We start from the raw sequence: 27,396 nt of genomic DNA, 5'->3' as shown, positions 1-27,396 counted from the left end.
TCTATGTATCTATGTATCTATGTATCTATGTATCTATGTATCTATGTATCTATGTATCTATGTATATATGTATCTATGTATTTATGTATCTATGTATTTATGTATCGATGTATCTATGTATCTATGTATCTATGTATCTGTGTATCTATGTATCTATGTGTCTGTGTATCTATGAATCTATGTATCTATGTATCTATTTATCTATGTATCTATTTATCTATGTATTTATGTATCTATGTATCTATGTATCTATGTATTTATGTATCTATGTATCTATGTATCTATGTATCTATGTATCTATGTATCTATGTATCTGTGTATCTATGTATCTATGTATTTATGTATCTATGTATCTATGTATCTATGTATCTATGTATCTGTGGCGTATTGACAACCTGTAAAACATCGTTAAATTGTAGATAAATATCTGATTTATAATTCTCCTAATTATTTATGAATATACTTAAAAGTTGAACCTAAACTCCATTACCTTCTACCAGATGAAATATAATATAACCTGAATTACACTTCTTTAAATTTAAATCTGATTTCAAACAAAGAAAATCACTGTTCTGCAGGTATGTTAAATGAAACCTGTTTATATTTTTATTCTGCTTAACATGATAATAAAAATTTTATTTAATGACCACATATTGACTTTTAAGTTAAATTATCTTTAAAGGTTGGCCTTTTGTGACTTTAAACTGACTTATTTTAGTTATGTTTAAAATATTTTTTTTTCAAATCAATGATTTATATAGATACATCAAATCTAAAAGAGAGAAAGAGTAGAAACAATACAGAGATAAAAGTACAAATCGTTCCGTTTCGGAATCATTATTTAAGAATTGTTGCTCATGTTTAGATATCTTATGGGAGAAAATGACTTTTTCAGAACTGCAATAAAAATGTCAATGATATGCAAAAATATTCAATTACCCAACATTATATTCATGTTTTCCCGTATAGTATAACGGTTGCAAGAACAGGAAAGAAAAAATCAAATAACAAGAAATATTGGCAGTGTGTTGTAAGAATAGGGTCAGAGTTTTCGAAAGCGTGAGAACAGAGAGAGTTCATCCCTGAAAAATTGCGTCTACTATCATTTTTTTTAATGTAAAAAAATCAAACTTTTTATGAAAAATACTTTATGTTAGAAAATATAAAAACTAAGATATCTTCTGAAATAATTAAAATCTACTGTTGGATAGACCAGGAGAGAAAGAGGGAGAAAAAAAGAGAAAGAGAGAGAAAGAGAGAGAGAACGAGAGAAAGAGAGAGAAAAAAAGAGAAAGAGAGAAGGAGAGAAAGAAAAAGAAGGAGAGATAACGAGAGAGCACGAGAGAGAGAGCGAGTGAGAACGAAGAGAACGAGAGAGAGAACGAGAGAGAGAACGAGAGAGAGAACGAGAGAGAGAACGAGAGAGAGAACGAGAGAGAGAACGAGAAAGAACGAGAGAGAACGAAAGAGCACAAGAGAGAGAACGAGAGAAAGCGAGAGAGAACGAGAGAAAGCGAGAGAGAACGAGAGAAAGCGAGAGAGAACGAGAGAAAGCGAGAGAGCAAGAGAGAGAGAACGAGAGAAAACGAGAGAGCACAAGAGAGAGAAAGAGAGAAAACGAGAGAGAAGGAGAAAGAGAGAGAAGGAAAGAAAGAGAGAGCAACATAGAAAGAGAAAGAAGGAAAAAAAGAGATAGAGAGAGAAAGCGAGAGAGCAAGAGAGAGAGAACGAGAGAAAGAACGAGAAAGAACGAGAGAGAACGAAAGAGCACAAGAGAGAGAACGAGAGAAAGCGAGAGAGAACGAGAGAAAGCGAGAGAGAACGAGAGAAAGCGAGAGAGCAAGAGAGAGAGAACGAGAGAAAGCGAGAGAGCAAGAGAGAGAGAACGAGAGAAAACGAGAGAGCACAAGAGAGAGAAAGAGAGAAAACGAGAGAGAAGGAAAAAGAGAGAGAGAGAGAAGGAAAAAAAGAGAGAGAAGGAGAGAAAGAGAGATATCTTCAACGGAGCAGGAAGTTAATTAGACGCATCTAAACTTTTAAAAGCCTTAAAATTTGTTGCAAAAGTTTTTTGAAAGATTTTGCTCTGGGAGTATTTTTCTTTATTAAAATATTTTTAAAAAATATTTGCGCATACATTAATATGTACATGCCATTTTGCCGATTATAGTTAGAAAATATAAATATAAGATCAATTGTTGAATGTAAAGATCAAGAGTTCTAGTTTACAATTAGAGAGTAAAAGATCAAGAGTTTTAGTTTACAATTAGCGAATAGAAAGATCAAGAGTTTTCGTTTACAATTAAAGAATATAAAGATCAAGAGTTCTGGTTTACTCTTAAAGAATATAAAGACCAAGAGTTATATTTCCAATTGGAGAATATAAAGATCAAGAGTTCTAGTTTACAATTAGAGAATATAAAGATCAAGAGTTCTAGTTTACAATTAGAGAATATAAAGATCAAGAGTTCTAGTTACAAATTAGAGAATATAAAGACCAAGGGTTTTAGTTTACAATTAGAGGATATAAAGCTCAAGAGTTCTATTTACAATTAGAGAATATATAAAGATCAAGAGTTCTAGTTTACAATTAGAGAATATATAAAGATCAAGAGTTCTAGTTTACAATTAAAGAAAATAAAGATCAAGAGTTCTTTATTACTCTTAAAGAAAAAACACAAGAGTTCTAGTTTAGAGTTAGGGAGTATAAAGTACAAAATTACTAGAAAAAAATAAGTTAAGGACTGGTTCGAGCATCTAATGATAATATAAAGTACAAAGTACATACTGTTCCTAGTTACAATAGAAAAAAATTAGTTATTTAGTTGCAATCAATGCGGGAAGCTTTTTGTCGCAATAAAAAGTTTGGTTGCAGTTGAAGCTAATGTTGAGCGCGTATTTTATATAGTTCTCCTTGATTTCTCCTGCCGCGCTCTGCTTCAATGGTAGAGAGCCAAGACGCGTCTAGAAGGACGCTCCAGTCAGAAGGGGAGAGCCTTAGAGCAAACTCAGCCTTCTTCGCTCATAGGAGACACTATTCAGTTATATTATAGGTATTTACTCAACGTTTATTTCAGGCATTGACCCCTTTATATACATCTAACTAGACTCCTGGTGTATCTAGTTACTAAACAGGTTAAGATATATCTCACATTTTTACGAACATAAAATATTAAATGCATTTTTAAAAATAACAATGATGAGAAATTACTTGAATGGTTTCACAGCTAGGCACGGCAACAACGTCGTTTTCCAATATTAATAAACTACTTGGAGAGAGATACAAGGCTGCCCCCCCCCCTCCCATCTCCTCTTGTGATTATGTTAAAATGTAAAGTGATACAAATATAATTTTCAGATTTTGAGAATTTCGATCCTTTCTGAACAAATCCTGGAATTTTCAACATTTGTCCATGTTTTCACAATATTCACTTATTCCTAATCGTTAAGATAGTTAAGAAACATTTTGTATGATTTCAATTCGTAAAACGTTAAAATATTCATCTACAAGCATTTTTAAATCGATTAATTTTTTTTGTTTTTTATACTAAAATTTAAGGGTAATTGATTTTCAGAATAATTAGTTCGAATATGCTTTTTTTATTAATCGTCTACAACATTGTTATCTGTTTCGACGAAGATACTCTAAGCATTTTACAACAAAAACCCGCTTTCATGAACAATTTTACCCCTTTTTATTCCAGTTTCATGTTCAAACCTTGTTTAATGTGACTGTATTTTTTTCCGCGGATTTTCTGGTGCACATAAATTTAACAAGATGGGGGTTCACCATGTGGTGTAAAGTCACGTTTTGCTAAAAATATAGTCTGTATTTGTGCTTATACAGCTTGCTCCAGCTGATGGAAAGTCGCCCCGTCATGCTGCAAAGATATAGTTATAGTTAAAAGAAACCCGAGTTTACAGTGGATGTCATGTAAATATTTTTTATAAAAGTAAAAAAAATATTTCGTCCATGCTTTATATTATATTATCTACACAATCTATACATTCATACTTAACCACCATCTTCTTCTCTCCGCCATAGATAGATACTCATTCATCAAAAGATATTCATCGGTGCCAGATCATTCAAAATTGGAATTTACCAAAGTGTCTGAACTAAACAAAGGCTCAAAATCTCTAAAACTGGTATAAATAGTTTCGTTAAAGCACTTAAGTTTGGAAATTATTAAGTCTTTATTCTTATATTTATGGTCCCCTGCAGTCGTAAACTAATTTCTTTTTGTGCTAAGTAAATTATTTTGTCATTTATAAACGACTAGATTGGGAACCCAGCGTTGCCCAGGGTACTCATTGGTACTCCCGCCGTTTAACCACCCTTAGACGATTTTTACCGGGAAACTAACGTTTTTGCTGTAAAAGTCGACCCACTCAACTTAGAATCTCAAAACGAAGCTAAGAACTTTCCAGTGGTTCTTTTGAGATCCCCAATCAAAATTTGAGACAAATCGGTACTGTAGGTTCTTGAGTTATGATCGGACAAACAAACAAACAGACAGACAAACAGAGATTACAACTTTATATATATAGATATTGAATGCAGGAAGCCAAGTTCTGATCAATCAATCAATCAATATATTTAAGGATTTAAAGGTCATTATTCAAATCTCATTCTTTGTGGGTAACCTTGTATATACCAAACCTTTCCTTTGAAATCTATAACTATCATAAGTATTCTTATTTATGGGTTATTATGGAGAGTTGCGACGTATCATATTGAAGTTTTTGAAAACAAGGCACACCTTAATTCTTGAATTAGTTTTTTCTCTACTCTGGGAGGTATAGAAAGCCGGATTTTCTATTTTTTAACGTTCTCAAAAACTTGAAATAAAATAAGACGTAATAATTTTTTTTCAAGATAAAAAGATAAAATCACAACCTGCAATTTTACGATTGTTGTCATGAGCAACAAAATATACTGAACTCGATTTTTCTCTTTTTATCAAGCTCCCCCTTCCCCCTCTACCTGTCATCCAGGCGCGTATCCAGGAATTTATTTTGGGGGGGACTTAAAAAAAATGGGGTGGCATAATATTGAGTACCCTTGGAAATTATATTTCAGGGATCCAGGGGGGCTCAGACCCCATAGCCCCCCCCTCTACCCTCCTCCTCTCCTCTACCTTAGATATTTACATCAAGCCCACTTCCTGTATAACTGAAACTAATTGACCGATGCAACAAAACCTTACGTTTAGAGTTTTCCAGCTCCCTAACCAACTATCTGTATAGATCTGCTCTAGCTTGAATAATCCCAGTTTAGTTTAAGGTTTCTGAGTTAAAATTAAACCTTGTTAGAATACATTATTTTTTATCCTGTGCAAGGAGGCCCTTGAAGACCTTGGCTGATGTCGTCTTCGATCCTCTTTAAATGATTGATAGTTATTAATGCATTAGAATAAAATGAATATTTGGATGTATTTTCTATAAACAGTTTCAATTTTGCAATATTATTTATGATTTTATTGTTATGACAATCTACAAAATAAAAATAAAAAATAAAAACTTTTTGTCATTTTCGGGCTTTTTCATACTTATCCTCAATTTGAAAGTATTTGGAACGATTGTATCTTCTGAAGATGTAAAATCATATTTTCAGTTCTACAGTGTGCACAGAGTGTTCAATTTATCGATCAAATTTTTTAATATTTCGATCAGTAATATACTGAATAGTTTTTAAGACGTATTTAAGAGTTTCATAGGATTATTCGTCCGGTGGAAATACTTTTGACAGTTTTAAATTTTTTTCTCACTAAATTATATTTCTCTAGTGTATTTTCGTCTAGTTTTCTCTACAAGAAAATATTGTTATTGTTTATCAAATAATAGAATCCAAGTTCTTCTCATCAATATCACAAACCTCAACAATATACAGGAAAACATACAAAACACGTGTTTTATTATCAATTCAAGCGAAAACTTTGTTTATGCTGTTGAACTGTAATACTTTAAAGTTTTAAAATAAACCATTATTCATATCTAAGAGAAGTATAAAAACACAAATTGAAGACGATGTATTTTAAGATACATTCAACTATGCAGTTCAAGTTCAAGTTTTCATTGAGTTCAAGTTCAATTTTTCCATTGAGTTCAAGTTCAAGTTTTCATTGAGTTCAAGTTTTCAATTTTTCCATTGAGTTCAAGTTTTAGTTTTCCATTGAGTTCAAGTTCAAGTTTTTCATTGAGTTCAAGTTCTAGTTTTTCTCACGAGTTCAAGTTAAATTTTTCCATTGAGTTTAAGTTCTAGTTTTCCATTGAGTTCAAGTTAAAGTTTTCCATTGAGTTCAAGTTCAAGTTTTTTCATTAAGATCAAATTCTAGTTTTCTATTGAGTTCAAGTTCTAATTTTCCATTGAGTTCAAGTTTTAGTTTTCCATTGAGTTAAAGTTTTAGTTTTCCATTGAGATAAAGTTTTTCATTGAGATCAAGTTTTCCATTAAGATCAATTTTTCCATTGAGATCAAGTTCTAGTTTTCTATTGAGTTAAAGTTCTAGTTTTCCATTGAGATAAAGTTTTTAATTGAGATAAAGTTTTCCATTGAGATCAAGTTCTTGTTTACCATTTAGCTCAAGTTCTAGTTTTCCATTGAGATGAAGTTCTAGTTTTCCATTGAGTTAAAGTTCTAGTTTTCCATTCAGATCAAGTTTTTAATCGAGATAAAGTTTTCCATTGAGATCAAGTTCTAGTTTTCCATTGAGTTAAAGTTCTAGTTTTTCGTTAAGATCAAGTCCTTGTTTTCCAATGAGTTTAATTTTTAGTTTTCCATTGAGTTTAAGTTCTAGTTTTCAATTGAGTTTTAGTTTTCCATTGAGTTCAAGTTCTAGTTTTCCAATAAGATCAAGTCCTTGTTTTTCATTGAGTTTAAGTCTAGTTTTCAATTGAGTGGAAGTTTTTGTTTTCCATTGAGTTTTATTTCTAGTTTTCCTTTGTTTTCATTAGTTTATTAAATCCTGACTACCATTATTTTATGTTTACAATCTACATACTGGATGTTAATGAAAACAAGGAAACCCTACTTTATGGAAAATATTAAATTCTCCCTTCTTTAACTTTTTCTAATGTTTGATGAAATATGAGTTAAGAAACCTGAATACCAGATTATTTTACTCTAGATGCTCTCAACCACAAGTAATTTGTCTGACAGTTTCTTAAAATTAATTGTTTTCAAGACTTCAGTAAGATTTAATTCAATCTAAAAGTGAACTACAACAAAATATGTATAGAAATAAAAAAGGTCTGTTTTGAAAGAAATAAGTCCGGTTTAGCGTTGGAAAAATAAGACAAATTTAGATTTGGAAAAAGTTCAGATTTTAGAGAATAAGACAAATTTTGCTTTGAGAGTTTAAGATAGGTTCTTTGGGAGAATAAGACAAGTTTAGCTGTCGAGGATTAAGATAAGTTTAAAATGATAAGAAGAAGTTCAGCAAGTTTAAGATAGGTTCTTTGTGAGAATAAGACAAGTTTAGCTGTCGAGGATTAAGATAAGTTTAAAATGATAAGAAGAAGTTCAGCAAGTTTAAGTTTGGTAGGATAATGAAGGAAATAGTTTCAACATGAGGAAAAATGGAATAGATTTCTCAGAGAAAAAAATAAGTAATTAGCGTCCATCCCAAATAAGAGTGGGGACTGGGTTTGCCCTAAAATGGTTTGACCTAGCACTGTATAAAATATAGTTTGAGAAATCTCTGTAATGAAGAGTACAGGATAGGTTTCTAAAGAAAGGAAAGACAAGTTGTTATCAAGTTTAGACGGATAAACTTATTCAAGATAAAGAAAGCTTGTTTCAGGTGTGCCTAGTTCCTGCTGCATTTGTACTCACTGCAACAGAAGAATCTTTAACTCAGCTCAGCTATCTTCAGAACCTGGAGACTTTAGGGTAAACAAACTTATATTTTTATATATACTTATACAGATACCTTAAATAAAGTGAATAGTTATACAGGGTGAGTCAAAAAAGTGTGATTTGCGGCGCCTGGTGCAAAATTGTACCTTTTTTGCAACTCTCCTGTATAGTGTTTTTTCAATATTTTTTGAAAATTTGTAATTTTTTTTTGGTACTTCAAGGGCCCAAAAAAATTCCGCGAACCTTTTTTTCTTTCAAAATCAAAAGTTTAGAAAAACAAAAATGTGTAAATAAATTGAAAAAACACCATGCAGGAGAGTTGCACAAAATTGGTATAATTTTTTTAACTCACCCTGTATTTCTAGATACTTTAAGATATACTTAGAGGTAGGAATACTTATACTCCTAGATAAACCTGTAGATAGATCTAAAAGACAGAAATAAAATCCTTAACCTTTACTAGATTCCAAAAAAGACTGGAATATAAGAATAAATAAAACACTTGATAATATAATTTAGTTTACAAAGGAAAAAATGATTATTCCATGAACATCATAAATAATATAAAATTACTGTTTATACAAGCTTACATATTTGTAGATATACACAATTTTTATATTTTCATCAAATATAGATATTTCACGGTGCTTTATAATATATTAGAACTATATTGGGAATCCAGCATTGCCTGGTTTTTTTTTTGTAGTAGTCGACCCACTCAAAGCTTAGAATTGTAAAACCAAGCTAACTACATTTCTGAGGTTCTCCCGAGTTCCTTAATCAAAATTTTAGGCAAATAGGTGTTTTTTGCTAAGCGAAAAGCTATTTTCTACTGTTGTAGAAATTTTAAAAAATTTATATTTTTAGCGAAAAGCCTACCACAATGCTGTGGTTATAAAAATTTTGCATAGAAGTATATTGGTGCAAAAAGCTGTTTCACACTGTTGTGGATGTTTTAAATCATTAATGAAAATAATGCGTTTTCATCTCGTATTTAGCTAATGAAGAGTTTTGAAGAAGAAAAAGGTAATGGGGTTCATGAGTTATGATGGGACATGCAAACAGAAAACGAAAGATTTTCTACTTTACATATATATAGATATGGATGGAGATTCACTTTACGTGCAAAGAAAATGTGATTTCCTAAACTGAAAAGATTGTATTCTCCAACATTTAAAACTGCTGGTTACTTCTATTGTCCTTGCTAATCTAGCTATAAGTTAGTGTATAGTATCTATTCAATTTTTATTATTTTATATCCCAGAAGTGTTTTTAAGTTTTATCTGTGAGAAAAGTTATGATAAAAGTTTGTGGGTGCAACCTCCGGATACAAAGGAAACAAAAGACCAGTGTTTAGCGATAAACCAAAGCTAAAAGCGTAAAAAAACTGATAAAAGTATATCAGTTTATATTTATAGTTTTTATATAGAAATTAAACGATCCAAAATGTTTAAAACTATTTTCCTATGACTCATGACAAAGTAGCGCTAACCTCCATTTCTAGAGTGGCGCGAACCCCCATTTCTAGAGTGGCGCGAACCCCCTATTTCTAGAGTGGTGTGAACCTCCATTTCTAGAGTGGCGCAAACCTCCATTTCTAGAGTGGCGCGAACCTCCATTTCTAAAGTGGCGCGAACCTCCATTTCTAGAGTAGCACGAACCTCCATTTCTCGAGTAGCACGTCTGATTCACAACAGTATTCTTAAAATCTTTGCCTGATCAAGAATATTTATCTTCTTTTTTTAAAAATGTGTTTTCTCTGAAAAGTGACCTGTGCATATATTTGCATAAGAACCAATGGAGTGAAGTATGAGAATTAGACACTTTTCAAGCGAGAAAAACGACGCTTTCTTCCAAACAGTTGAACTGATTAAGGTTTGAAGAGCACCGGTGTGAATCGAGCATCCACTCTTTTTAAATACAAAGGTCACTTGAAATCGCAACTACAGTTCCTTTAAGCTATTTTTATATAGTTTCACTATTATGTGCACTGTACACTGTACACTGTACAGTACAACAGAGCAGTAGAAAGTAAAATATACGAACTAGATAGTTTCGGGTGGAATCGTGAAAATGTAGTCCGCGGATTGAAACCTCCAGGACCAGGTTGAGGATACAGAGAGAACCTCTCAGTTATCTTTCAGTCGGGTTCACACATTTATCTGTATCCTCCGTACACCGGAGAAAACCAGTTCTTCTCAACGGATTCTATTTAACTAAGTAAGAGTAGGAATAATACAAATTTTCTGTAGAAAGATTTAAACCTGGTCAGTTCGAACAAATATCTTATTTTTTAAAAGTTTTACAAATTTATACTTCACTGCAGAAAACGGTGTTTCTATGGTTCTTGCAACGGGTTGTTTACAACTTTACAAATTTAACCTGATTTTGTTCAAAACAATTTTAAACTAGGGAGAGGTCGTCTTTATTTTCTGTTTATATATTCTTATGACAACGTAACAGCTTACATGCAAACACTTTTGTTAAAGGGAGTGTTCGCAAGAATTGAAAGGGGGTACAGACTTACGTCAAAAAATAAGCGCTTTTAATCGCTACTAATCTTACTTCTATCTGCTGTTTCTATAAGGAGAAAATTGTTAAAAACGACTCATGCTGAAGAACGTAGCGTCTATACAAATTCAGAAAGTTCAACTCGGATCGTAAAAAAATCAATTTAATTCCAAAAAAATCATTCAAATATTACAACCAACAATCATCGATAATTTTTCGATGCATTTTTTATTTTTTTATGATCTGATAGTTACTTTTGAAAACATTTATTCCTGTTTCGAGAATTTTTTATAATGAAGACGACATTTTCATATTTTCCAGGAATGTTCAAAAATCCACCGCCAGTGAAATATTATTTAAAAAAACTAAATCAAAATATTATAAAATATTAACTATATATGAGTCGAAAAATAATCGATGACAACTGTTTGTAATATCTGAATGATTTGTTTGGAATTAAATTGATTATTTTACGATCCGAGTTGAATGTTGCAACTTTCCGAATTTGTATGGACGCTACGTTCTTCGGTGTGAGTCGTTTTTAACAATTTTCTCCTGACAGACGCAACAGATAGAAGTGAGATTAGTAGCGATCAAAAGCGCTTATTTTTCGCCGTATGCCTATACCCCCTTCAATTTTTCGTGAACACTCCCTTTCAGGTATAAATTAATAATGGAGAAAGCTTCCTGTAAAACCAATAACAGAACTTTACTTTCAACAAAATATAACATTTGAATTTTTAAGTCTGATGTTATGTTTTAAGTGTTCTTGCAAATTGTATACTGTACAGGGTGGCAGAGAGTGTGTATGGTTAAACTGAATTTGTCATATTTTCCTGGAATATCACCAAGTATTCTACAGGGCGGAAAATTCTTTGACGGGTTCGTTCATTTTCTAGGATTTAAAATATAAATTTCGCGGATTTTTCTGTTAAAGGGAGTTAAGACTTTGTCTTTAACAATCCATCTTCCTTTGGGTCGTGTAAGTTGCCACAAAAAAAATTGGACCGATCGGTTTTAACCGTTTCAACGATTATTGGATACAAACAAACAAACAAGGAAGCAAAGTATATATATATATAAGATTTTGATTTTCTAATTTTAGCCTAAGTTAAAGAAAGGTATAATCATATCAAACATTATCCTTTTATCTCTCTGTGAAAGAAAAGTTTAATTTGGAAATGGGAAGCCCAGTGGAAATCCTTCCCTGGATTTAGTGATTGATCCTTCCTTCCCCTATTTAATACATTTCCACCAGCTACCAACAAAACATACCCGGAGCAAATGAAATATTATTCGTCCTACATTGGAAAATTCAAACCAGAGACAAAGATTCTGAAACTTATTCGATTTCAAGTTATGAATCCCGAACTTTTTTATATTTATATTTCAGGGTATAAATATTTAATGTACTTCTTGTGCGTATTCTTCTGTGGTTTTATATACAACCTATCCATCTATTGCAATGTTTGTGCCTGATAGTGAAGAGCTATGTTCATATATCACTATTTCTACNTATCTTGTTTTAGACATGAAACTGGAGTAAGGATTGCATAAGTCTATATTTACCATGAACCTGGAGTAAGGATTGTGTTAGCTTGTATTAAAAATGAACTCGGAGTAAGGATTGTATAAGCTTGTATTAAACATGTACCTGGAGTAAGGATTGTATAAGCTTGTATTAGACATGAACCTGGAGTAAGGATTGTGTTAGCTTGTATTAAACATGAACCTGGAGTAAGGATTGTATAAGCTTGTATTAAACATGAGCATGGAGTAAGGATTGTGTTAGCTTCTATTAAACATGAACCTGGAGTAGGGATTGTATAAGCTTGTATTAAACATGAACCTGGAGTAAGGATTGTATAAGCTTGTATTAAACAAGAACCTGGAGTAAGAGTTTTATAAGCTTGTATTAAACAAGAACCTAGAGTAAGGATTGTGTTAGCTTGTTTTAAACATGAACTCGGAGTAAAGATTGTATAAGTTTGTTTTAGACATGATCCTGGAGTAAGGATTTTATAAGCTTGTATTTAACATGAACTATAGGAGTAAGAATTATGTATCATTAACCTAGAGTAAGCAGGTTCAACCATCTGAGTAGAATGGTTCTACTCCAGGAGCTGAATTAGTAAACGTGGTTGGAATATAGAGTTTTACCTAAATATAAAACTCCCATTTTCTCCGCTCAACCAATACTTTGACATTTTTGTTCAAAAAAATCATCTTACATATGAAGTTTTTGACTGCATGTTATTAGGTCTGTTATACATTATTAAAAATAAGTTTAATTATTCATTGTTTTCGTTTGATGCATTTTTAAAAGTTAATGGTTAATATCATGAACAAGTCTCTTTATACTTTTAACGTCAATTCTTAACCTGTTCCTTATTATGCACCCGAAGGCCCCGCCTACCTACTCATCCACCCCCTTAACAAAATTCCCCTTCAAATCTAAAAATCTTTTTTCACTAATACGCAAAAAATAAAAAGTATGAATCTAAGCTTTTAAAACATTTTTAAAATTTGTTCAGGGCACCCTGATTAGGGGGCTGAGAGTGAAGAGGTGTAACCGCTAGCGGTCACGTGTGTTGATACAGGTTACATAATACCTGTAGACACTCACATCTCAACAGTAGAATAGAGAAGACCTTAATATTTTAGCGTGCCAGGTCGGTTTCCTCAAATCATTATATATTTATTAAATCCAAGAATAAGCATCAAATATTTAAGTTTTATAACAATTCTGTTATGTAACAATGCCAAGAAACAATGTTTTCAATGATGATTAACTTTATCTCATAAAAACTTTTATGATCATTTCATAAATGATATTCATTTTGTTAATTTTATGAATGCATCTTAGAGTTTAAAATTTCAGAATCCGAGTTTAGAAATGAGATTACGGAGTTGTTCTCACCTTCTCCGAGGCCTGGTTTTCCTGACTCTAACAATACAAACAAAACAGAAGAAATTAGGTAAACTTAATCCCAGATTCAATTCCTCTAGGGGTTTACAGATCTAGGATAATATAGAATACTGAGCATTACATTTCATTAAATGAAAGGTTTCGTATTGATTTGAATTCTGAACCAGGACACGAAACAATTTTAAGAATATTTCAAATATAAACTTTCTAACTGAGTCAATTCACAGTTTAATAACTTGTTCGGATGGTTCTGAATCTTTTCCACTTTTTACTTGAGAAAAGTTTCAAATCTGTAAAAGTTGATTTATTTTAGTTCCGAGTTTGGAGCATAGTTTGACAGGTCCGGTAGTTCGGATGGAAGGAGCTGATGCTCTGTTGACTTGTGTGGTCAGATCATTGAACAACTTTACCATTATGTGGAAGAAGACAGAGAAGGACAAGGCCGGACCAAAGATCCTGACTGCTAACGGAGACAGAGTAACCAGTGATCAGAGGTTTGACGTGCTGCATGAGGAAGGAGGAGATGTTTACGTTCTTCTCATTCAGAATACAACCATGAAGGATGCAGGCTTGTATATCTGTGAGGTAAACAGTGATCCACCTATCCGATCCTTTCATGAACTCTCCTTCCTTTCCAGTAGTCTTCAACCACCAGAGTCAACTCTCACTGCTCCATCCAAACCTGAAACTAACAGCTCCGAACCTATTTCTAGTTCTCCAGACTCCTTGTCTGTCTGGGGATACAGTACTCCACGTCCCATTCAACATGATTATACGGATTGCTGTCTGAGTAAGAACGTGAGCACTACCTGTCTTGGCTTCTGTAATCTAAAATCCATCCTTGACGGAGATACTGGCTCCGATCCTGTTGAATGTGAGACAGATTTTCCTGGAATTGCCTCCTGTATGGCGGACGGAAGAGATCATATGCCTTGCTGTACTGAGGCAGGTATACCAGATGTATGTACAGATCTATGCAGGGGAGAGTACACGGTGCAGACCGATAATATCAAGACACATTTCTCCTGTGCAGCTTATACAGCTCCTACACTGGCCTGTATTGCAGCGGGTATAGGTAAGAATATAAATGTTTTCTAAAATAACAGAAAGGAAATGAATAATTGTCGCAAACTCTAATTTTATGATTATTATATTTTTGCATCCCGATTTAGAAAATGGTTTGGTACATCAAAAGTTTACACCATCAGGTTGCAAAGATATATGAATTCAAAAATTTTAGTTTGTGGCAAATGTTAAGCTTTTGCGAAAAAAATGAAATGCTTTGCAGCACGTCAAAAAACTTGAAAGATGATGAGGATTCATATTGATTAAGCAAAGGGTCAGACTGTCATGTAAAGATCATTAACTAAAACATTGGTGCAATGAAGCGGGGGGGGGGGGGTTGGCTTGTATTATATACACTCCCAACCAACTTATAATCCCAGGGGGAATCTTGGCTTAAACAGTTCATTCCTGAAAGGAAATTATTGTAATCTGTAGATTCAAGGAAGTAGTGAGGTGGGGTGGGGGGATAGTGTCCGGTTAATCTTTCATGAAATTTTATTCAAAATTCTATTATTAGATCTGCTGCCTGGTCCGCCCCAGGATCTGAGTGTATCTGCTGAAAACGAGACGAGTATCCGAGTATCCTGGTCTCTGCCCAGTACAGATCCCCAACTTACAAAACAATTCGTTCTTAACGTTACTTATATACAGTAAGTATTCTCAATCTTGTTAAATTTGTTTTATTTTCTTCTTTCTTGAGAATTAAGATTGTCTCCGTGTTGATGTATTACACTTTCTTCTAAGCCAGCTAGCGGAGAAAGAAATTATAAATTGAGCAAGGAAAGCATTTCTTTCATCCTTCAATATTTTTAACTAAAAACTTTAAAACAATATTGGAACAAAATATTTGTAAAGTTTACAGTTAGAATTCTGTTTCAGGTTTCTTAGTCCAATCTTCTCTGTGAACGTGGACAGCAGAATGGCAAGAAAGTTCTATCCACCCTTCTCCAAAATACATCGTCTATCTCCGAACACAACTTCTTTCGTCCTGACAGAGCTGGAAACCTTCTCCTTGTACGAGGTGTATATGTGGACCGAGGGAGTAAACCAGGGGAAAAGTTTACCAACATATAAAACCAAGGTTGTGACTCATATTGAAGGTGATAAGGCGGCAGATTCTCCAACATTTTCTCCTCAAATCCCGGATGTAAAACAATGTTGTCGGAACAAGAACGTTTCTCATGAAAGGTAAGTTTTCTAGCAGTCGGAACTCTCTACCAGCAAGGGAAATGTCCAGTTTATGTATATTTGAAAATTGATTTGTTTTTGTTTTTGTTTAATGAATTTTTTATTGATTAGTTGCGTTGATATGTTTTGTGATCCTCACAGTATGACTGAAGTGACAGTGACAGATATGATGATCTGTGCTCCCTGGGATACAGAGATATTCAGCTGTTTAGCTGATGGTAGGGATCATACTCCATGCTGCTCCGCAAGGCAGCTCCCACCCCTGTGCCAGGTAAATACCCAGAGAAGTTCTGTATAATTTTATAACTCTATGTTCTATTGAAAGATTGAAAGATTGCATGACAAAGAAAAAATATTTTTGTTTTCTTCAGTTTTCCCAAACCTTTTATTTTCACGCCATTTGCTGGGAAATCTCTAGTTAATCGCCCATAAAGAAATAGTTTTCTTCTGAATCCTTACACACAAACTCAGCTTATACATAACCCTTATCATTAAACATTGAACACTCGTGTATTTTAGGAACTCTGCTCCGGAAATGTGACTGACATAAATTTCAAGTACTTCCGGTGTATATCTTACATGCACGACCTATCCAGTTGTCTTCTCGAGGGTTATGGTGTTCTTCCTTCCAGTCCTGTAAACTTTAGGTTCTCCAACCTTGATACAAGTTTCGGTATTCTGCACTGGGAACCCCCAGCAACACTTGGAGAAACCGTGCAGGACTACATTGTATCTTATCAGGTTAGTAACTTAAAGGACTGTTTCTGATCAAATCTTTTCATCTCTTCTCCAAACAGTATTTTCTATTCTATTTCCAATCATTTTATCCTAACCTTGTCTCCTATTCTTTTCCTAACCTTGTCTCCTATTCTCTTCCTAACCTTGTCTCCTATTCTCTTCCTAAACATTCTCTCCTATTCTCTTCCTAACCTTTTCTCCTATTCTCTTCCTTACCTTAACAGTGTCTCGTAATCTCTTCCGAACCTTTTCTCATATTCTCTTCCTAAACCTTGTCTCCTATTCTCTTCCTAAACATTCTCTCCTATTCTCTTCCTAACCTTTTCTCCTATTCTCTTCCTTACCTTTTCTCCTATTCTCTTTCTAAACAGTGTCTCGTAATCTCTTCCGAACCTTTTCTCATATTCTCTTCCTAAACAGTGTCTCCTATTTTCTTCCTAAACATTCTCTCTTATTCTCTTCCTAACCTTCTCTTCTATTCTCTTACTAAGCAGTGTCACATATTCTTTTCTTAAACCTTCTCTCCTATGCTCTTTAATTTAAAACCTTCTCTCCTATTCTCTATCCAACCTTCAGTCCGGTTCTCTATTCAACCTTCTTTCCTGTTCTCTAGTCAACCTTCTCTCATATTCTCTATTCAACCTCTCTCCTGGTCTCTATCCAACCTTCTATCCGGTTCTCTATCTAACCTTCTCTCATACTCTCTATACAACCTTCTCTCCTGTTCTCTATCCAACCTTCTCTCCTGTTCTCTATCCAACCTTCTCTCCTGTTCTCTATTCAACCTTCTCTCCTGTTCTCTATTCAACCTTCTCTCCTGTTCTCTATCCAACCTTCTATCCGGTTCTCTATCCAACCTTCTCTCCTGTTCTCTATCCAACCTTCTCTCCAAAATCCTTGTGTCCTATTCTCCAAACAACCTTTTCTTGTATTCTCTTCCAAATCTTCTATTTCTTTACTCCCCTAATGAAGACTACTGTTACAGATGATGGATGAGACTCAGGGAGAAAAAATAAACTTGAAGCATGCACAGAGTCCTTTTATTTTGGAAAATCTTAGCAGGTTAATAATCATATTCAATCCAACCTAAAAATTACATCTAAGTTCGAAACCAATGCGCTACCCCCCCCCTCTCAGTTAACTGAATTCCAATTTCTACTATTTCAGCTCCACTACCTATGAAGTGTACGTGTCTGCTGTAAATGAACACGGAGCAGGAGAAGAATCTTCAAGGATTGTTTTCCGAACTGCGAGCAGAAAAGTTGAAGATCTCAAGGTATGTTCTCAGTTTTATATTTTGAAATAAATATTCCGAAAGAAAAAGTTTAATTCTGTTTTTATTTTAGGAAGTTTCTCATCCGTACAACGAGTCCCAGTGCTGTATTAACGCCGGAGTAAAGTCTGAATGTAAGTTGAATTGTTTCTTCAATCCCTCCCATAATCCTATTACTTCTTACGCTCATTAATTTCTAATCCAACTCTATTCAATGTTTCTTCAACCCTTTGAATTAAATCAAAGAGAATTTACTCTAAACATTTTCAGGCCAGCCCTTGTGTTCCTACAACGCTAAGATGTCTGATATTGAGGAGCTAGGAGGGTTGTGTGGAGAGGATATGAGTAAGGTTATGAGATGTTTAGTAGGAGGACGAGATCATCTTCCTTGTTGTGAGAGACGAGGAGTTCCTCAGAGTTGTCAGCCTCTCTGCCAGGCAGTTCATCAGAAATCAACCGGAGCTGAGTTCACAAAATGTCTCCCGTTCCTTGGTCAGGTGTTTACCTGCCTCGAGGAGGGAACTATAAACCTTCCTCCTCCTGTCCGCGGGCTCAGAGCCGTTGAAGTCTCCGACGGAAAGGTCGTCCTCTCCTGGAGGTCGGATGATACAGATTCAACCTTCAACACAACACATTTCGAGATTTATTACAAGAAACTTGACGATAATTCAACCGGAGGAACTGTTTTCTCTAGCGACAATGTGAGTATTATTAAATATTTATTCGATTGTTTTCTTCAACTTACATCATTTCAATTCTATTGATTAAATGGGAAAACGGGGAAGTTACGAAACGTAAAGAGGGGGGGGGGGCGTAAAAGATATTCATACTTTGAAGTATTTGAGTTTTAAAATTCATTCCAGCCCTTTGATAATCTCTTCCTAACCTTGTCTCCTATTCTCTTCCTAAACATTCTCTCCTATTCTCTTCCTAACCTTTTCTCCTATTCTCTTCCTTACCTTTGGGCGTAAAAGATATTCATACTTTGAAGTATTTGAGTTTTAAAATTCATTCCAGCCCTTTGATGAAACTGGGTTGAATATTGTACTTGAATATTTCTTAATAAAATTAAATGGTTTTCTATTAAGATGATAAACTCTACACTTCCTCGTGCAACCATTGAGAACCTGGAGACTGGAAAATTCTACAGATTCTTCGTTGTGGCCAGGAACGATGATGGAACCTCCTTACCTTCATCCCTGGTCAGATTAAACGTATCCAAGGATGCCTGGGACGGAAAGTCCGCCAGAGGAACAAGCTCGCCGCCACACTTGCTGGAGGTTGAGGCGCATTCCGCCACCTGGCTCCAGTTCACATGGAACCCGCCTGCTATCACACATCCAGAGGATGTTCTTAAATACAAGTAAATATTATTATTATTATTATTATTATTATTATTATTATTATTATTATTATTATTATTATTATTATTATTATTGCTACTATAATTATTATTAAATTTTTTTTTGATAACCATACCCCCTTTAAAAAATTGAGCATCCCCCTTGAATATAGATGGTTTTAAGTAAACTACAGTGATAATCAGAAAACTGTAGAATAGGAAGACGACATTAAAGTGCATTTGATGCTGTTACAATGTAAATAGCTATACTAGTAAGTTATTAAATCACTTATAAAAGGAAATGAGTCTGTTTACACTGCACAATTGTTCTGTCTCTAGTTCATTGGACTATTTAGTCATAACTTGAGTCTAAATTGTTATTGTTATTGTTGTTATTATTATTATTATTTGATCGCATAAGTTTAGAATCATGATGAGAAGTTAAATTTCTACCAGATGGTTTGTTTTCATTCTAACTTCAAGAGCACCATCTTGCCTTTTAAAACTCGGTAGCTCAGTAGTTTGGATCAAGTTTTATGAATAATTTCACCAAGTTTGTTCAACAAAACCTTGTTTTAGGCTTTTCTTCCGTCAAACGAGTGGGAACTCAACCGAGTTTGTAAGCGTAGAGAGTGATGTAACAACGGTCAAGGTTCAAAACCTAACTCCTAACACTCAATATATCCTCTACACCACCGCGATCATCTACAACAACGACTCCGACTACACCTTGACCCGGAGCACCCAGGAGAGTGAACCAAGTGAGACCCTGGTGGCCTGGACAGATCCTGCGTTCCCAGCCTTTGTCGAGGTGCGGATAATTAAATCGTCCGAATCGAACAAATTTTCGAATTTCGTAAGTACTTTGTACTTGGATTCGCTGAATACAAGTTTTAAAAACAAGTCCTTTAAGTATGAGAAGACGAAAATCTAAATATTTATTTCGCTAATTGTATTTATTAAATCTACTTTTTTTCTGCAGATCGACAAGCTTTTCCATCGTATAATTGATAGTTTTCTGAAGATTGACAAGCTTTTCATACCTTAAAATTGATAGTTTTCTGCAGATCGACAAGCTTTTCTATCTTTAAATCAATAGTTTTCTGCAGATCGACAAGCTTTCCTATCATAAAATTGATAGTTTTCTGCAGATCGACAAGCTTTTCTATCATTAAATTAATAGTTTTCTGCAGATCGACAAACTTGTCTATCTTTCAATTGATAATTTTCTGCAGATAGACTTGAGCTTTCCTATCTTCAAAATGATTGTTTTCTGCAGATCGACAAGCGTTCCATCTTTAAATTGATAGTTTCGCGCCATAGCTTTTCTAGCGAGAAAATGGCTGAGTTGAAAATAGATATGTGTTGTAAAACTTTATTGGGATTAGCAGGTTAACTTTAAATCCCGTGAGCACTCCCTTTAATATGACGGAATTTATGCGTATTTAATTAATTAGATTATTGATTATTTCTGTTTCAGGCTCCAACCATCCATCCCATCAACATGGTAACTGAAGGCAGTTCTATGACCGTTCTATGCATTGCTATGGGCACACCCCTACCCACGGTAACTCTCTATATCAACGGCCACCCTGTCCGTAGTGATGTTAGCCGTCATATGGTGACCGTTGTTCACAACGTGACTCGGGATATGGGAGATGTCTCCTGTTATGCCGATAATGGATATGGAACTCCAATGCAGGCCTCAAGAAAGATAACAATAAGCAGTAAGTATTTTATTCATAAATCCTTTTATTCAACAGTTTTTAAATGCAGTCTTGATATGTTTATTTTGTTCAGGACCTCCGACCGTGAAGGCTCCAGCTGAGACTAATGCTATTACTGGAGATGATCTTGTAATCAAATGCAAAGTTGACGCGTTCCCAGCTCCAACCATTGCTGTGTTTAGAGACAAGGAGTTAAAACAATCTATTCATAGCGGAGATAGGATCAGTTTATCTGCTACTGGAACCTTTGATGACCCTGCAGGGTTTATACTAGAGTTGAGGATAAAGGATGCAACTCCGGAGGACGGAGGAAAATATTACTGTCACGCGAACAATACATTAGGAGAGGATGTTGCTTTTGTTGGAGTTAACGTATCAGGACTTCCTCCTGCCGTATACGATAGAACAGCTTGCTGTAAACAACAAAATGTTTCAAGTGACTGTCTTGATATTTGCTCGTTTTCCATTGACTTCGATACAATGCTCCGTAAGCCCTACTGCCTACCAGAGTTCCATAAACTGATGAAATGTGCCTCCGATGGCTCCGATCACAGACACTGTTGTCACTCTAAAGGAGTTCCAAATGACTGTATAAACTGGTGTCGGGGACAACCCGTTGAGAAAACTGAGATCTGTGCTCTCTCCCAATCCAGAGAGATTATTGGATGTTTCCATGAGGGGAGCAAGAACCTGCCTAGTCCACCACGAAATATCGTTGTTCGCCTGACCAGTAAGAGTTCTGCAATGGTGTTCTGGGAACCTCCAACTAAGAACCCTGAGACAGTTGAGCTGTACCGTGTGTTCTGGAGACCTCTAGGATCTAAGGAAACTATGAAGAATGATACGGTGGAAACTAAACTAAGCCTAAATAACCTAGTTGGAGGAACTACTTATGAGCTGGTCGTGAAAGCAGGAAACTCCAACGGAACTTCTCATCTTACCGAACCATTGAGGTTTGCGACTGCAGACGAGGTCATTATTGAAACTTCAATGCGACGTAGTTCTGGTGCAACCGAAGTCGTTGGAATCATAATCGCTGTTGTAATTGTCTGCGCTATTCTTGGTCTTGTTCTTCTTGTTCTAAAGAAGAAGAATTTCCTCCTTCCACCCAAGAATCCCAACAGTCCAACAGTATCCTTTGAGAATCCTTTCTACAACACCAGAGAAGCACAATTATCATCTCCGGAGGTAATAAAACCTGCATTCTTAGAGGAAAACAACTTAATTTTAAATATCAAAGGACATGTTTGAATCATATTTGAAAACCTTTTAAACATTCCAGTTTCTAATTTGCATTTTTTGTATAAATTCGGAAAAATCTATTTTAATCATAAATATCATTGGCAATCGTTGATGGCAATTTTAAAGTCGAAGGTCACTGAAAATAACTCTTTTTTTGAGTTATTTCAATCTAAAGGATTAATATTTTATTTTGTTTTTGTTTCAGGTTGGACAGGATTCAGGTGTAGAGATAAGTAGCTCTGGTTCCTGGCAGGGAGAAATGGAAACACGAAACCCTAGCCCACTTCAAGATTCAGAAAGTGATAGAAACCCTTCCCTTTTCTCCGGGATAAAGTTTGGAAGGAGCGGCCAGGGATTCCAGAGGTTTACATAAACGGGTTCAGAGTCAAATTCAACTCTGTTGTAAAGGACTCTATAGGAGAAAACCTGTGGATAGGTTAAAGGAAGATGGAAGGGTGGGTGTCAAACGTGGGCATTTTATTTCAATTTTTACACCTCTACACACAGGTCAATGCTAAAATAAAAATCAAATATTTCATCACAGAAGAATTAAAAATTTTCTTTAAACGATGTTAAATTCCTCCAGTCTTATTATGAAACCCACGGCACCTCAAACTTCGGTTCAGATTTCTCTAAAGTCAAACCAATCTGAACAAATTCATCAAAACGAAAAATTCAACCTGAACAAAAACACAAATTTTGAAAAAACTCATTCTACACTTCTTGTATCAAATCGTTGAACGTGCTCTGTGATCGATTTCTTATTTAGTTTTTATTTCCTTTGTACAAATTTGAATAAAGTCGAAATTAGCTAAACTCTGAAATTATAAATGTTTAAAACTTCTTGGAAGAACACTGTTCTGAAAGTATATGCTGGTCTGAAAGTACAATGGTCTGTGAGTACACCATGGTCTGTGAGTACACCATGGTCTGTGAGTACACCATGGTCTGTGAGTACTCCTGAAAGATTGTACGTTCTAAAAATATATTTACTGTAACTAAAACTTTGTTTAAGCCGAAAGAGAGAAAGCAGAGAGAGTTAGATGTAGAGTATACGATGGTTTATTAACAAATAATGAATTTTAATGTCTAAAAAGATTGAAAGAAACTAGGATTGATTTTCAATCTTTTTAAATCATGTACGGGAAAATGTATTAAATTGTAGTCCATGTTTGTGAATATTTTGTAAATACAGAATCAACAAATGCCCTTATTAAGAGTTTAAATTAAATCAAAACTAATTATTTTTCATAATCTGATTCAAAGTAAATGTTTCATATATGAAAATTTTGATTAAAACCATAAATACAGTATGCAATTAAAGCGTATAGCGTATTTGGAGTAATGACATAACCCGTATACACAATCCAAGTACACAATATTTGGAATCATTAGAATATATTTCAAACAAAGAAATAACTTGCATTTTAAAGACATCACTGATATAAGGGAAAACGATAACGCTGAGAAGAATTTATATTCATGGAACAATTCCACGCCATTTAAATCCTCGTTTTTGTAGAAGATATATCCAAATTATGATACTTATGTTAATTATTGAAGGTTCCCGTTGGGAATCAGCGATGGCCCCTCCTTAAACCATAAAATTAAAATTTATTTAAGAAAAATAAAATAAATTGTAAGCGTAAATTCAAATCACCCTCCATGCAAAGATATTTGTCTAATCAAGTGTTTACAATTTTGGAAACTGATTATTTTCAATTCGAAAAAAATTAGCAGAGACTGCATGAAAACATTTATGAATAATAAGAATTAATCACTTTTAAACCTTAAAATACAAACATTATTGATCAAATAATAGTTAGAAGGGTACAGTTGTAAATCAGGCATTGTCATCTTTGCGTGGAGGGTCCCCTAATATTTCGCTTACAGTCCCTTTAAAGCGTCAAGGAAAAGTATTTATAAATTGTATTTAATGAATTCCCTATTTCGTGTTTATTAAATTCCTTATTATAGAAATACATTGTAGCGGGAAAAATAACAAATTTACTATATATAATATACAGTACCGAATTTTACCATTGAACGAGTAATTTACTTTATTCATCAAAAATAACATCATTCTGATGCAAACACCTTTTTTGTGTCTATAACTCCTTCTAAACTAAATACACAATCGCTTTGCAAATTTCAAATCTACATATCCAAGGCTACAAAAAGTGTGATTAGGGTACTATGGAATCGATAACTCACGCATAATTATCACTGTTGATACTCTTAAACTTGAATTGAGTTTTTGCCAGAAACTCCCAAACCCCTATATCTTTGCAACCCAGTGTTTTGATACCTAAAACTATGATATCTGTGAGATTAAATGATCTAAGTTTGAAATAAAAAAGGTTTACACCATTAGGTTGCAAAGATATGTTGCTTATACAATTTGAGTTCTATATTTTAAATTCATGAAAGTTCTTATATTACCAAGTTACAAATCTTGGTGTCACGACTTATTTTTATATCTTTTCGTGGATTTCAAACATTCAACTTAACTTATTTTCAATGTCAATGTTTTAGGACTCTTTAGGTTTAGTGTAAGTACAGTAGATGGTTTCACCAACTTATTCTCACCTTGGCTACTAGACAGACATTGCTTGAGATCTTTTTAGGCCGCCCCCTTCTTCAAATACTCTTTTAATACACATCAGATTGAACTAGAAATAGAATATTTACATGAAAATCGAATGTATTCTCTCTTGTGGGTGGAGTACTTGAATGTATAGAGTATACTTTCTAGTGGGTGGAGTGGGAGTGCTTAAATGTACGTGTAGAGTATACTCTATTGGGTGGGAGTTGGGTGGAGTGCTTAAATGTATAGAGTATACCCTCTTGTGGATGGAGTGGGAGTACTTGAATGTATGTGTACAGTATACTCTAGTGGGTGGGCGTATAGAATATACTCTCTAGTGGGTGGAGTACTTGAATGTAGACCAGATGAAAGTTTACTGTAAAAGCCTGTCTCAGAATCATGAGAGAATTTAAGAAAGCCTACTCTCATGTAAAGTTCATTACTCCCTTGAAACCTGTTCTAAACTTGAACCTAGTTTCCTATCTTCCCCTCAAACCATACTAAACAACAACCATCAATATCTTTATCATTATTATTATTATTATTACTATATAGTATCCTTAGATTTATTATGATCAGAATTAGTTAGATTATAATATTATGTTTTATTCTCATTATTGTAATATAATTATCATAATTATCATCATCACTATTATCATCATAATTGTCATTAGTATCAAATTAGTAATAATCATTATGATCATTATAATAAGCATTATAATCGTTATAATAAAATTATGTATATTATTATTATAATTGTTGTTCAATAAAAGCTTCCTGTTCATCATTCACTTTTTCTGAACAAAAATATTGGAAAATAATCAACAACAAAAATTAAGAAATTAACTGATCTATCTATCTATCTATCTATCTATCTATCTATCCATCTATCTATCTATCTATCTATCTATCTATCTATCTATCTATCTATCTATCAAACTCTCTCTCTTGTCTCTAACTTGTTTTTGCATTGTCGTCAAATTTGTAGGTTTTATGCAAATTTATTTAAATCTAGGAGAAATTTCAAATCCAAGAAAAGAAGTTTTATTTGGACGGAGTAATTTAATTCGAAAATTAATTTCACCGATTGTAATCAAGATGTTCGAAAGTTTCTTTCTCATGAATTTTTATAGAAATTAACTTGCCGGGCAAACTAAATAGCTTATGCAGAACTTGATCGATTTACAATATGTTGGATGATAATCTGGCATTGTGTAATATTCAAACAAATTGATTAAATAACTTTGCCGGAGTGTATACAGGAAGTTCCAATAATGGTAAAGTGAAAACTTAAAAATAATATAATAGTGATAACATGACATTATTTCATTTAGCTTTACAGCTGTAATCGCTACTAATCTTACTTCTATCTGTTGCGTCTATAAGGGGAAAATTGTTTAAAACGACTCATATCGAATAACGTAGCATCCACCCAAATTGAGAAAATTGCAAAGTAAGATTAGTAGCGATCAAAAGCTCTTATTTTTCGCGAACACTCCCTTTAAAAATAGGATATATATTGATTCACAACGATACGCTTTAAACCTTATTTTATAAACAATAAAGATATCGTCGTTTGAAAATTGTCTAACTCTTGCAATTTCTTTAATTGTTTCTGTGGCAAGTAATCCGCAAGCAATTTGTAGAGAAAAACCACAATAGAAAATAACCATTTAAAAAATCATGGATATTTCATTCCTTCTCTAAAAATGGAGGGGGTCTCTTAAAACTACGTGTGCAGTACCTGCACATCTAATAAACTGGTGACCCAGCTTTGCCACTAAAAGTCAAACCTACTTAACCTAGAATTTTTAAACAGGCTCAGAACATTCCTGCTGTGTTCTAATGAGTTTCCCAATTAAAATGTGAGGCAAATCGGTCTACCGGTTCATGAGTTATAATCGAACATCTAAACAAACGGACAAACAGAGATTACTACTGTAAATTTATGGCAAGGCTTAAGTTTTGTAGAACAAATCTCTTTTATTTCTATAAATAGGGTCTAAAATAATTTCCTAACGGTAAATGCTAAATCCCAAGTGTCAATTTCTAAGGGGTAATTTCCCAAAGGTATGGAGTTCTTGCCACAAACTCTGATTTTCTATGAATTCTGTTAAATCAAATAGTCTAATGCGCAATTTCCTAATCGCCATTTTTCGCATGCCACACAGAACTCTACCCATTGCAGTTGAATTTTTAAAATTCGGTGATTATGATGGACCAAACCTCTGTAGACTAAAAAAGTAGATGCGTTAGTTCATTTATTGAAAATACATTTCGGTCTGGGTTGACCCTTTTCAGTTCTAACAATATAATAACCATCAAGATAGATAAAAAATTGTTAAAAACCACAAAAAAATAAACAAACAAAAAAAGATTATTAAAAAAAATTAGACTGTCAAATGGACAAAAGGGAAACGAACTCAGATCATGAGATGGAAAAAGATAATTTTGTAAATCGGGGGGAGGGGTATTTAACCTTTAAAGAATTGGACATTAACAATACTGTTTTTTTAAAAGATTCTGAATTACAGTTTACAATTAAATAAAAACTATTTTTTTCTGTTCATTCCTCTGAGTTCAGTCACAAAATCTCTAATGTATTTAGATTCTCGTACTTCAAGTATACTTCTCCCGAGGTCCCAAACCTTCTCTAGAACGCTAACTTTTAGATGGCAGAGTTCATGTCCAGGAAGGTTAAAATGTTCTCCTGTAGGTTGAATTTTTACACTATTTCTGGTGAGGAATTTCAATAAAACCTGTAGTAGGATCCAACCAGTATCCTTGAATCATTTACTCTCAACAACAGCTATATATACAGACTTTTCTTCAATTCTTTTATCTCTAAACCACAATGTTCAGTTTAGCAGAGATACATAAGCACAGAAAGAGATGTTTAGTTGCTAAGGGGTTACCAACACCACTTTGCGCACTTC

The 27,396-nt window shown here is 33.9% G+C and overlaps 2 protein-coding genes across 4 annotated transcripts in view; both read left to right on the top strand.

Annotated features, from left to right (window-relative positions):
• The window catches only part of LOC111704566 (RNA-binding protein 25-like), a 4,098-nt gene extending 1,735 nt beyond the window's left edge, over positions 1 to 2,363 (top strand). Inside the window, exons 2-4 of the mRNA XM_023476843.1 lie at positions 1,212 to 1,354; positions 1,401 to 1,553; positions 1,932 to 2,363. Coding sequence (XP_023332611.1) covers positions 1,212 to 1,354; positions 1,401 to 1,553; positions 1,932 to 2,018 — 383 coding nt within the window. The 3' untranslated portion in view covers positions 2,019 to 2,363. The remainder of the gene's footprint in view (positions 1 to 1,211; positions 1,355 to 1,400; positions 1,554 to 1,931) is intronic.
• A 561-nt stretch (positions 2,364 to 2,924) lies between these two features.
• Positions 2,925 to 22,877, top strand: LOC111704564 (Ig-like and fibronectin type-III domain-containing protein 1). 3 transcript variants are annotated; one of them, XM_023476839.1, is made up of 18 exons: positions 2,925 to 3,050; positions 7,803 to 7,891; positions 12,904 to 13,041; positions 13,251 to 13,347; positions 13,612 to 14,373; positions 14,881 to 15,013; positions 15,243 to 15,551; positions 15,663 to 15,822; positions 16,071 to 16,292; positions 17,275 to 17,351; positions 17,457 to 17,565; positions 17,636 to 17,696; positions 17,833 to 18,263; positions 18,651 to 18,925; positions 19,484 to 19,760; positions 20,385 to 20,631; positions 20,705 to 21,819; positions 22,079 to 22,877. In XM_023476839.1, the coding sequence occupies exons 4-18, from the start codon at positions 13,266 to 13,268 to the stop codon at positions 22,244 to 22,246; spliced, it is 4,428 nt and encodes a 1,475-aa protein (XP_023332607.1). In that variant the 5' UTR covers positions 2,925 to 3,050; positions 7,803 to 7,891; positions 12,904 to 13,041; positions 13,251 to 13,265; the 3' UTR covers positions 22,247 to 22,877. The 3 variants fall into 3 exon arrangements, with proteins under 3 accessions (XP_023332607.1, XP_023332609.1, XP_023332608.1); XM_023476841.1 differs by having other exon boundaries at positions 2,927 to 3,050; positions 19,484 to 19,715; XM_023476840.1 differs by lacking the exons at positions 2,925 to 3,050; positions 7,803 to 7,891 and adding an exon at positions 9,993 to 10,078.
• Positions 22,878 to 27,396: the final 4,519 nt, after the last annotated feature.

The sequence above is a fragment of the Eurytemora carolleeae genome, unplaced genomic scaffold (assembly GCF_000591075.1).
Source record: "Eurytemora carolleeae unplaced genomic scaffold, Eaff_2.0 scaffold570, whole genome shotgun sequence".
Lineage (NCBI taxonomy): Eukaryota > Metazoa > Arthropoda > Copepoda > Calanoida > Temoridae > Eurytemora > Eurytemora carolleeae.
The sequence above is the reverse complement of the archived record's forward strand: the minus strand, read 5'-3'. Positions and strand labels throughout refer to the sequence as shown.